General features: G+C 41.9%; 1 protein-coding gene across 1 annotated transcript in view; it reads left to right on the forward strand.

Moving 5' to 3' along the window:
* Positions 1-12,494, forward strand: part of LOC131591629 (SET-binding protein-like) — a 510,094-nt gene that overhangs the window by 136,231 nt on the left and 361,369 nt on the right. The window contains exon 4 of the mRNA XM_058862520.1: positions 11,675-11,697. Coding sequence (XP_058718503.1) covers positions 11,675-11,697 — 23 coding nt within the window. The remainder of the gene's footprint in view (positions 1-11,674; positions 11,698-12,494) is intronic.

A 12,494-nucleotide genomic window follows, 5' to 3' on the forward strand; every position in this document is an offset into this window, starting at 1 on the left:
CAGCCCAGGACACCTGGGATTTTGGAAATAATTACAAACTGGCCTGAAGGTGAAAATTTTGGTCTCATAGATGAAGAACAAGAGCAAGTGACGTATGCTGAAGAAGCTCCACCATATAACCAACTGCCAGCAGAGGAAACACGCTGCTCTCTTTTCACTGATGGTTCCTGTTGCATCATACAAATGAACTGGAATGGAAAGCAGCCATATGGAGCCCCACACGACAGGTCGCAGAGGCCACTGAAGGTAAAGGTGGATCAAGTCAACTTGCGGAACTCAAAGCTGTTCAACTGGCTTTGGATATTGCTGAAAGAGAGAGGTGGCCAAAGCTCTACCTCTACACTAATTCATGGATGGTGGCCAGTGCTCTGTGAAGATGGCTGGAGAGGTGGGAAGAGACTAATTTTAAGCATAGGGGAAATCAAATTTGGGCTGCTAAAGAGTGGAAAAATATTGCTACCAGGGTAAGGAGACTACCAGTGAAAGTTCGCCACATAGATGCCCATGTCCCCAGGAATAGAGCTAATGAGGAACACCAAAATAATAAGCAAGTAGATCAGGCTGCAATGATAGAAGTGTCAAAGATATATTTAGTTTGGGAACATAAGGGAGAGTTGTTCCTAGCCCGATGGGCTCATGATGCCTCAGGTCATCAGGGTAGAGATGCCACCTATAAGTGGGCACAGGACCGCGGGGTGGACCTAGTCATGGACAGCATTTCTCTGGTTATTCATGGCTGTGAAACGTGTGCTGCAATCAAAGAGGCCAAGCGGTTGAAGCCCCTCTGGTACGGTGGGTGGTGGTCCAGTTACAAGTACGGGGAGACCTGGCAGATTGACTACATCACACTGCCCCAAACCCGCCAAGGCAAGCGCTACGTGCTCACAATGGTGGAAGCCACCACTGGATGGTCGGAAACTCACCCTGTGCCTCATGCTGCAGCCCGTAACACCATCCTGGGACTTGAAAATCAGGTCCTTTGGAGGCATGGCACCCCTGAGAGGATTGAGTCAGACAATGGGACACATTTCAAGAACAGCCTTATAAACACCTGCGCAAGGGAACATGGCATGGAGTGGGTGTACCATATGCCTTATCATGCACCAGCAGCTGGGAAAGTGGAGAGGTACAATGGACTGTTAAAAACCACCTTAAAGGCACTGGGTGGAGGATCTTCTAAAAACTGGGAGCAACATCTAGCAAAGGCCACCTGGTTAGTCAACACCAGAGGTTCCAGCAACCGAGCAGGTCCTGCCCAGTCTGAGTCTTTGCATGTAGTAGACGAAGTCCCAGTAGTACATGTCAGAGGTCTGTTAGGGAAGATGGTTTGGGTCAATTCTACCTCGAGTACAGACAAACCCATTTGTGGGGCTGTCTTTGCTCAAGGACCAAGTTGCACATGGTGGATAATGCAGAGAGATAGAACAACATGATGTGTCCCTCAGGAGGATCTGATCATTGGGTAAAAGGTAACTGCCATTGTCTGTAAATTAAACTACCCAGACATGAAATAGAAGGAAATGTGTAAGTGTTGAAGGTATAAGCAAGTGAAAGATGGTGTTTTGAGTGAGTAAAATGAGACAGTGGGGAATCCTGCAGCAATGCAGTCTGGGGCCTGGATTCAGTGGCTTGGTGTGGGACGTGACAAGGGCATGATGGATATTGCTTGCATTTTTTTGGGTGGAACAGGGGGGAAGTTTTTATGTGAATATGTATGTGTGTGCAGAGTTAGGATGTTAGTTTTGGCAGTAAGTTGACGATATGGGGATTAGGGGTAGAATGTCTTGGGGTGATTGTGATGTTAAAGTGTATCCCCATTCGTCTACCTAGCCCAGAAATAAGTTTTGTTCCCTTAAAACTTCATCTAAGAGTAAAAGTGAGTGAAGAAGTAGCACCAAGTCTGTTATCAGAGACTGTACTTGCTCCCCCCACATCCTGGGACGGGGTTTTGACTACAGCACAGACAGACAACAAGAGACAGATCGCCTTGGCTTTCCAGCCAGCCGAAGCAGAGACGTCTTCCTGGACTGTTTTCTTTCCCTTTTCTTGGAACGGTTCAAACCTGCTCTGGACTGGAGACTCGGGGGAGCACCAGGAGCTTGCATCCGTGGACTACCAGGAGCCTTGTCTGGGCAGCAGCATTTTTCAGTGCCAGAGGGATTGATAACAGAGCGAACATCCACAGGAAGGAGACCCTCTGAATTTGTCATCTCTTCAGAGCGGAGAGAGGTTTTGTAATTTGATATCGTTCATTCTTGTGCTGGGTAGTGCTGTGCCTGTGAAATAAACAGTTTTTTTCCACTTCTCTCAGAGAAATCTCTTCCCGAACCAGTTGGGGGGTGGGAGAAAAAGGCCACGTGGGTTTGCTTCTCGGGGGGGGCCCCATTGGAGGTTTTCTCCCAAATTTGCCCTAAACCAGGATAAAGGTCATGCTTTGCAAAGATTTTTTTTTTTTTCTCATTCTCTCAAGTCAATTTGAAAACTGGAAACAAGTCCTAAACACACTGCCCTACCATTGAAAATTCCCAGCTGAACCAAGTCATGACCCCATTGCTAAGGATTTAATTTAATGGCATTTCTCTGGTATGCCTCTAGAAGAGAAGGCATCTTAACTTCCTTGACCTGAGATCTGCTTCCCCAAGTCTGACCTACAAATGTACATATCATCACTGTGTAAAACCTGCCCGGATCACTGTCAAGGGCAGAAATCCAAACAGGTTCACATGGGGCTGCGATTTCACAACAGTCACAAGGAACACAACCTTCCTGTTGATTTGCACCAGAGCAAGAGAGGGACTGGTGTGCTATAATTGTATATCCCCTACCTCTCTATTGCTACTGTCCTCCCTGAAGTAACCTGGGAAGCAGAGGAAATACTATAGCCTTGAGCAGAGATACTAAACTGAGGCCCTTTCCCTTATTGAGATGGAAGTTCTCTTTTATTTCTTGGGATCCCGTGGAGAAGAGAGAGCAGGAGGGAAAGAGGAAGAATATTGATAAGCGCCTCTTTTTCAAGGCAGGGGGAAGAGGGTGGGTTACATTCACACAGCCAATAAGGAGAACTGGGGAGAAAGAGATAAGGGAGAGAAGCTTACAATTCTACATTTTCGAGGGTACGTTCTTTGGGTCATACCATTTTTTCTAAATGCATTACAACACTGGTGGTCTATGTTGTCTGGCATCCCAGTCCAAATCAATCTCTACAAGATGAGGTGGAAGACTAAACAGTGCAATATAAATCCCACAAAAGATTTGAAAACCTCAAAGGGAATATAGCTGAGTGCACTGAAGAGCCAGAGTCTTATCTTCCATGGATGGTCTTGAAGCTTTGGGTTGGTGAAGCAGGATGACTGAGATGAGACCCCAAATAAGGCCATCTCTTGGCAGCAAAACCCTTGTCTGCCATTGGCACAATTGGCATGTGCTTGAGTGCTTTGTGGGAGGGAAATTCATCTGTGCTCCAAGGTCCAGAACCAAATCTTTGCACCACAAACATCCTACTGTAATTGTAAGGTTCATATATGCTCCTCAGAATGGTTATTAGTTTTCCGTTTAATTATACCTCCTCATAAATTATGATGATGTCACTTATTATTTGAAGGGCATCATTCCACAAGAATGGCAATCCTGGACTAGGTTTTTCTTGTGCTATGTTTTATATTAGTGTAAAGTAGGAAAGATGGTTCCTGGGGAGTCATTTCAATTGTGTACTTTCTGAGGAAAGCAAAAATGTCATTTAAAATCAGGGGGAAAATGTGTTGGTGGGCAAATAATATGCCTATTACAGGTATGCATAAGGTTGAGAACCAGAAGTAGCAGAGCGCTTCATATCCTCAGCATATGAAGCTCTGCTTTCTCAGGGTTTAGTTTTCTTTGTTTTCCCTTTTTTCTCCCAAAATATAGGTGACTCATCGATGTTTAACTGCTCTTATCCACTGATTTTTCTTTTGTCTATTTGCTTAATTTTTCTGGTAGCTCATGTGAGCTTAAGTGTTACTGAGAAGTCAGCTCCTACTGTCCTTCCGTGTTTGTTTTTGGTTGCAATATGACAAATATATGCCTCCTCTGGAAAAGGGTATCCATACTGCAGAGTAATTACTTTGTGAATGGTGGATCCAGTTCATGTCAGCAAGGATCAGACTAATCATTATTAATCATGACCCCTCCAACAGTAACCTCATCCTTTGCCTAAGTGCCGCACTTTGTTAAGAAGTAATAGCTATTAGGGCATGGCTGGGACACTGCTCTTGTTGCACCAGCACAAGGCTCAGGACTTCTGGGAGGAGACAGAGGAACTCGGTTCAAAGTTCAAAATAGATGTACGTGGTCCATGTTCCAGAAATAAAATAGGCAACGTCTCCTGTGGGCTTATTTGGCCTCATCTGAGTGTCCTCTTTTCCCCTGAAGCCACACGACAGTTTGCCTCTTTCCAAAGGTTGAATTCAGTGTTGAGGATGAAATAATCTCTCAGGTTTTTTTTTTTTTTTGGTCTACTTTATTTTCTTTTGTAAACTTAGATAGATCCCAGTATAACCTAATGCATGTGCAGACCTTGCAAAGATAAGATTTTAAGGTCTATTCAAAAGGTTGAAGCAGTGTTCAACAGCTGATGAGACTGTAGATGAACTTAGCTCTGTGAGACTTCAGTTCTACCAAACAGACCTTTAACCAACCACCTTTTTTTGAGGATTTCTGGATTCCTTGAAAAAATAATGTGCTGTTGAGGTGAGGCATGCAGCGCTGCTCACCTTGTGCACAAAGTTGTGAGAATTCCAGCTTCTCTCTCCAAGTCACTAGATTGGGGATGGCAGGACTGAGATATCTATCTAAAAAATATATCTTCTTTCCACTTTTGTCACCAAATATCTGCCTTGAGTAGACAGTAGTTTAATTCATAATTATTCTGATTTTCCTAGCAGTACAAGTTCTTTTTAAGAAGGTAAGTCAGTGCTATCAATGAATGCCACCATTGTTTCAGCAAAACCACAATAATTTAATTGCTGTATTGAAACCAATCTCCCCAGTCCCCCCACACACCAAAATTCACCTTAATTACTTTTTAACTGTTTTCATTAACTATATGGAAATCTGAGACAAAGCCCTTTCTAAGAGAGCAAAGAAAAGAAAAACCTCTTTTGTCTCCATCTAGCTCTTTAATACTATCTTGGGTTGCAATGCAAAAAGTAACTAAAAGTATGTATTCCATTACCATTTGTTAAAACCAGGTGAGGTCGTATTCTTTATCTTTTCCATAACCCATCCCTCATAACTCCAGGGAGATACCTTCTGTTAATAGGCCAGCTGTTAAAACCATGTGTGGCACTGTTCTTTATCTCTTCCATGACTCATCCTCCTGTCAGGGGGATATCTTCTGTTAATGGGCCATTGAGTCTCACTACATGACTGATAAAATTACATCATCCCATTGTGAGATGCTCCACCCAGGGGGAGGAGCCAGGCATTCCTACCTAGATATAATCAGAGACTTGGAACACTGCTGGCAGCTTTTCTCCACGCGAAAACTACACCCTTCTACAAGATCATTGCTTCAACAGAACCACATCTGTCACCCCAAGAAGACTGCAGCCACCATTTAATCAGACTGCTACCAAAACCCTGACCAGCAGGGTGTGAGGTTGTATTCTGACTCTGTCAGTGTTTTTTGGTGGTTTTTTTTTTGTACTACTGCATTTAATTTTCCTAGTAAAGAACTGTTATTCCTATTCCCATATCTTTGCCTGAAAGCCCCTTGATTTCAAGAGTATAATAATTTGGAGTGGGGGGGGAGGGGAGTTTACATTTTTCCATTTCAAGGGAGGTTTCTGCCTTCCTTAGCAGACACCTGTCTTTTCAAACCAAGACAGATACCTGACAGGTAGCAGTTGAAAATTGGAGCAAACCTGCCACACTCTTTGATCACTGCCAAAGTTGTTGTGGGAGTAACACTGTTTAATTTTTGCAGGAATTTATTGAACAATAAAAGTACCAGCAAAGACAAAGGGACCAATGCAAATTAACTGGTAAATATCTGTCAAATTTTATGTGCTATGAGATACTGGTAATTTTCCATCTTAAAAAAAACAGGGGGAGTTTGGAGGGTAAAAATTATATAAATAAACCCACCTCTTTAAATAGCTAACTGGCCTGGCCTGAACTGTGTCAGATATAACTTCCTTTGGCAGCCAGCACAGTAATATCTCTTGAGGGTATAGCAGAAAGCTGAGACCAGGTTTCAGAGAATCTACCTTGGTTTTGCTGACTCTCCCTTGCATTCTTCCACTTGTCAGCAAGAAATGCACTGGAGCACAAAATGAAGTACAAAGGCTCCTACACTCCATCTGAACAAATCTGGATCACACCCTCATAGTTAATGTTTCTCTCCACTAAAATAAATAAGAGTATTAAAAATAAATGAAAGCATTGTCTCTCTTGGAAATATGTGGGTGGAAGAAAGCAGGAGAATTGGGGGAGTGAAGGTATTCTGTCCACTGTCTCCTGATACAAGTTTATGTCAGTTTGAAACATGCCTTAAAAATCATTGGATTCTGAATAGGTTATAAAAAGCTAAAACAAGAATATGATAAATAAATAGATAAAATACAAAGAGACAGGTTGTTAAATGTCTGAGGTATCTGGGCAGTAAAAGACCCTTAAAATACTTTTTTCATTGGATAAAGCAGGTTATGTGATCATACAAGGAACATAGGACTACAGGAAGTAGTCCTAGATCATCCAGTCCTTTCAGATCTCAGGGAACTCTTACATATAGCACCACAGATAAACACATCTTTTTTGGCAGTTAGCTATTAAAGGCAAACCTTGTAGCTCTGTCCTCACACTCACCCTACCAATTAAACTTTTAATTTCCAAAATACTCACTCATATAGTGCTGCATATTGTTCCTTCTACCAGATCAGAGTCTTTTCCCCCCATTATATGAGTCTTGGTCTCAGCAAGGTGGAACACCTTTGCTTCTCCGTTCACCCACCACAATCTTTTTGCTGCTAGTGGTGCTGTAGGAAGAAAACAGTTCCACTTGGTGAACAAAATATGCTGCGGAAAATTTAATCCCAGAAAACTTTTTTAAAAGTTTGAAATCCCTTTTAATGGGATCTGATTGGGAAGAAGAAGTATTTGAATGAGAGACTCACCAGCTGCTTTTTCTCTGGATCTCCCAATTTCATACAGCAGTTCTGCTTTGGAAATTGCTGAATTTGGTGCTATGCATCTGTGTTCCTGGTGGCTGGGAAAATGTTTTGGATTCATTCATCTGTTGTGTGGAATTGAAAAAGTTGTAAAGTGGAAATTGAGTGGATAAGTCCCCTTTTTTTTTGGATTTATGTATGTTTTGGAGAGATAATGTTACAAAAGAAACTTTCTAAATGTAAACCTCTGAATATAAGAGATTGAGGTTATGGGTGTTCTTTACAAATTCAGCTGTAATAGGTTTGTGTTGACATGGGTTACATCTCCCTTCATACAGTACCATTGCTAAACAGACATTTCTAATGACCTTTTATAATCACCTATTTCCTTTTCTCCTTTTGTGAAGAGTCTTGTACTCACTTAGAGTTTCCCACTTTTTGCTCTCCTCTTACAGCTCATATTAAATTCAAAATAGGTTTGGCTTCCTGTAGAGTGTACCAGAGTAGACTGAAGTTCAGTATAGCCTTTCATTTATATAGCCTTTCATTTTTACAGGAAAGAAGGGACCAAAAAACTCATAGTGCCCTTTTTTGTTTGAAAGGCTTCAGAAATGGTGGTCAGCAAATTTCTCTTATTTTTCTTTTGAGGTGGTTCTGAATGCATGCATTAATGTGGTGTCCTGCCCCTGTTTGAGATGTAAAACAGAGCTCTTATGGATGCTGAATGCAAGAAAGCAGGCAGAGATCACAGAACCTGCGGGAAACTAAGTCACACAAGATTCTCATTCTGGCCTGAGAAATCATAAGGAGGAATCCAAGCAGTCCTTGGAGAAGGACAACAACCTTTGCAGGTGTTGTTTGGATCCTTGTTGTTTACTTGCAAGAAACAGTTAAAGGGGTGTTCCCAACTGTCCAGTGATGGTGATGTGTTGGTTTAATGACCAATGAGAGTTTTACCTCTTGGACCTGTCTATAAAAGAAGATCTGGAATAATAAAACTTGCTCTCTTGGGCAACCCAGCTAAGAGACTCTGTGTTGTACTTCACTGTTCCTAATATAGTGTGACAGGCTCTGACCTTTTATAGTGAATGATGACCCCATGGCACTTTCCCTCATGAGTTTGAGCTTGTGAGTCCCAGTGATGATGTTTTGTCCAGGCTCTCATTCATATATGTTTTCTGCCATGTTGACTTGACCGTGTGCCTTCATTGAGACATATTATTCTTTATTTCCTGACCTAAATGGCTGTGTATTTTCTGGTGGTGGATGAAAGAAAGCTGTACAGTTTTGAAAAGCAATTTGAGGCCCCTCTGAATGAAAAGTGCTTCACGCATGAAAGTAGTGTTTTCAATTGTCATTGTCAGCCTCAAATGCTGAATTTGAAATAGTTATTTATACTCCTCTAAGGCAAACACACAGCAGCATGCTAAAAAATAACTAAAGCAGCCAAAGAAAATTCTCATGTCATTTCAGGCTCTGCAATCCCAGGGAACATTAATAACTATTTTGCTGTTTTCACTGATCTCTCTACATGGGTGGAGAGGGAGAATTGGAAGAGACAAGCTGCACTGCGGAGATGCTCCAAGTGGTCCCATGCCCTATGCATAAACAGCTTTCCTGCTGTGAGGAGACTCAACCAGGGAAGGGAAAACATGCAGATGGAGAAGCTTTGGACTTCTCCATTTGATTATGATATAGGAAGGACCATCTTTCCCCATCGTGCTCTGGCATTCTCACTGCATCTGCTGACTTTCCCACTGTCTTGTTCCCATTTTCCCTTAGCAGATGCCAACAAGTGAAGACACCATGGCAAGGTCAGTCTCAGTCAGTCACCTTTTAGATGACAGATGCTACATGAAACCAGAGCCCATATACTCTGAGGTTCATGCAAACTGAGCAACCTGATGAGAGCTGCTGAGAGTTGTGAGGTGCAAGGGAAGTGCAAAGGTTTTATGAATGGTAGCAGATGGAGATAAGGACCTGGTCAATGGTTGGCGTGCTGCGCTTGCAACTCTGTGGAGCACTTCACACTTCTCTTGACATGGATGCAAAATGCTACATAAACAGAATTGTGGCAGGTTGTTCCCTCCTTTTACTGACATTGTACCAGAGTCAATGTCAAGACAAGATGAAATTCAGGTCCTAAATTACAGCAGGTCATCTGTCTGGAATTGTACCCAATATGGTTGGTTTGCATTCAGCAAATATTCAGTCCTGACATTGGTTATTCATGGAAAATGTATTCAGTTGAATTTTCCAGCAGCTCAGGCAATGACTTTTCCTGATTTTTCTCATGGGAGCCTGTTCTGCTGTTGGGTTGACTATTTGTGTATATGAGTTTGGTTTGGTGAGAGACAGCAGCAGCCTAAGATACATGTGTATCTTGGATTCAAAGTTTCCTTATTGTCATGGTTTGGTAATGGTTGGTACTCCCCAATTTAATGTTCCCACTGAAACACTCCAAACCAAGTGCTGCTCACTCGCTTCCCCCTTCCCCTGTGGCAGGATGGAAAGGGGAACTGGAGGCAAAAAAGGTAAAGATCACAGGTTGAGATAAGAACCATTTACTGGAAACAGCAATGAGATAAGACAATTGACAGTAACAGCAACAATACTAATGACAGAGGGTACAAGAAATGAACAATTCACATGTGAGTTCTCTCACCCCCAACAATAACCAACCACTCCCTCCATCATGCTTCAGGACCCAGAAAGGACCCCTTCCCCCTATCCCTGGCAATGACATGAAGCGGAATAGAATAACCTCTGGGTCCCAGTCATGCATCCTTGCGATAGATTGGCATTTAAGAAACAAAGGGAAACAGCTAAGGAAGTTAAGGCTGCTGGAGGCTGATGAGAGTTTTTCTCCTGGCCAATAACTGGACATTTCTGAGAATTGACAGTAGTTTTGACCATTGAAAAGTGAGATCAACCTATGAACACCACCTTAAAATCTAAGCCCGGGAATTTCTTTGTCTCTTTGGCTTCTGGCTTTGAAAGGTAGCAGAACACCAGCTGGCTCCCATCCCCTCCCCAGGCCATGCAGCCCGGGTAGGGGCTGGGCTGGACCTGCCACGGTTCCCAGGCAGGAGATGGGGCCTGCGGGACTTCCCCTGGCCCCAGGTTGGGGCTGTGCTCTGCTGCAGCCTCCCAGTAAGTCTCCGGAATGGCTGAAGTTTTTCCTGGGGGAGGAAGCAGCTCTGAGCACTGCTGAGCTGAAACCTGGCACCATGAACACCTGTGGCTTGAGCAAGATTTAAACCCTTTTACTACCCAGATGAGACTTGCAGATTAATCCTTTTTTCCAGAGAGAGGGGAAGAGAGTGATCAATATGTAAAGAGACTATATAAACTATCAAAGACAGTGAAGAAAGGAATTAAGCTTTGTTGGAGTCTGAGATACAGACTGTGTGCCCTTGCTTTTAATATTTAGTTCCAGGATTCAAAGAAACACTGAATTTCATATAATATGAAATTCATGTGCATGTTTTCATGGTGATACATGAAAACAAATGTTAAAGTTAGATAAGAAATGTGTAAATGTGTAGATTAGAAAGTTTCTTAAATCACTGGGTGAAAAAGTAGTTTAGAGAACAGGAGACAAGATGGAGGATTTAGGGTGTTGTCTCTTGTCCTTCTTCTTTCTCCTTCATGTTCCTCTCCTAGGGGTTTTTGGGTAGTAGTAAGTGATTGGGTAGAAAATGTCACAGTGCAGCACACAGGTGTTGGGTCATTGGGTCACTAAGAAAAATAGCTTAGTTGGCATCTGTTAATTGGGTAAATGGACATATAAAAGACCTTGAAGAAGATCTTTGTTAGCCATTTTACCCCTTTTCTATCATAGTACACATAGCTCCTTGTACCTTGTAATGCTGATAAGAAAAAATAAACAACTGAGACCGAACGAGAGTAAAAAAATCGCCTCCCTCTCATCAATCTTCAGTTCAAAGAGAAAGAGAACCCAAATCTAAAAGTCCCCTAAACGGACAAAGCTTCAGATGGGGGAGAGAAATAAGGAGATGCCTTAATAAGCTGAAATATTCCTTTGTTAAAGCTATGGAGATGGGCAATAATGTTCTGAAAAAAAACCTCCTTTAATTCATGAAAGAGTATTTTGGGGGGAATGGAGTATTTCAAAGCATGGATCTGAGCAAAAGTAATTAATTGATAAAGCTGAGTAATTAGTGAAGTAGTTGTGATCCCATGAGATGCTGGAACAGAAAAGGGGAAGTGAGAGTTGTTGAAGATTTGTGGCCCTTAAGAGAAAAAGAAAAAACTTCTGTTTCCAGAGATGATCACAGAGACAGATGAAGAGAACTTCTGCCTTTGAATAACTCATCCTTCAAATGACACCCCTTTTGACTCATGGCCCATGAGCACACCTCAGAGTGGTGTGAAATGGGAGGAAAGGCCTGATGGCAGAATTTTCCGGGTGGCTGGCATCAGAAAAATAGAAAGCCATAAGAAAATGGTTTTCTTGTGAAAAACTCCATAGATTGACAAAAGAGGACTTCTTTTTCTCTACAAAGAATGATGAAAAGAATATAGCCAAGTTGAGACTGTTTTAAACACCAGGTTTTTTTTTGTCTCTATGTTGTCATGTGAACAAGGGGAATGGTTGGATGGTGTGGAAAAAAGGTTTCTGGAAGTTTTATTCTGGTTTCTTGTAGTTTTGTTAATAAACTTTCTTTATTCCTTTTAAGTTTTAAGCCTGTTTTTCCCTTCTCCTAATCCATATCTCACAGCAAGAAATGAATAAATTTTCTAGTGATTTTTTAGCTAGTGCTTTAAAACCAAGACACTCCTGTCTACTGCAAAAAATTAGCCATGTCCTAGCTGGATCCAGGACACTTATATAGGTCAAAATCAGTTTTGAAAACATTAACTCCTGGAAACCACTTAGAAAGCTCTGACAAAACTGTTATCAACATGGTCTTTGTAGTTGAAAAAAAATCCCTTGTATAGGGGAGAAATCATTTGAGCTATAGTTTGAAAATCTTTATAGCAGGTGGAAAAAGGGGTTCGGTGTCTATGGAGTCAGCTCCCCCCTTCGGAGATGCTGGTTCAGACCCTCAGTCTAACACAAGTTTCCTACACAACCAGATGTATTCATTCAATTCCCACAGGATCTGAGGTAGGTTAACACCAGCTTAAAATATAGAATGATGCTTATTACCATCGTGACAGAGGGATGTTTTATTATTTTATTTATTTCTTTTTAATATCTTAAAAAGAGGCAGACAAAAATCTGATCAAAGGTTGGAAAAAAAAAAAGAGAAAGTCATATGATTTTCTGCAGGACTAAATCCCCTTGGCAACTGCTTTGAGCCTGGAGAATATATTCACAGC

This window comes from Poecile atricapillus, chromosome W, assembly GCF_030490865.1.
Source record: "Poecile atricapillus isolate bPoeAtr1 chromosome W, bPoeAtr1.hap1, whole genome shotgun sequence".
NCBI lineage: Eukaryota > Metazoa > Chordata > Aves > Passeriformes > Paridae > Poecile > Poecile atricapillus.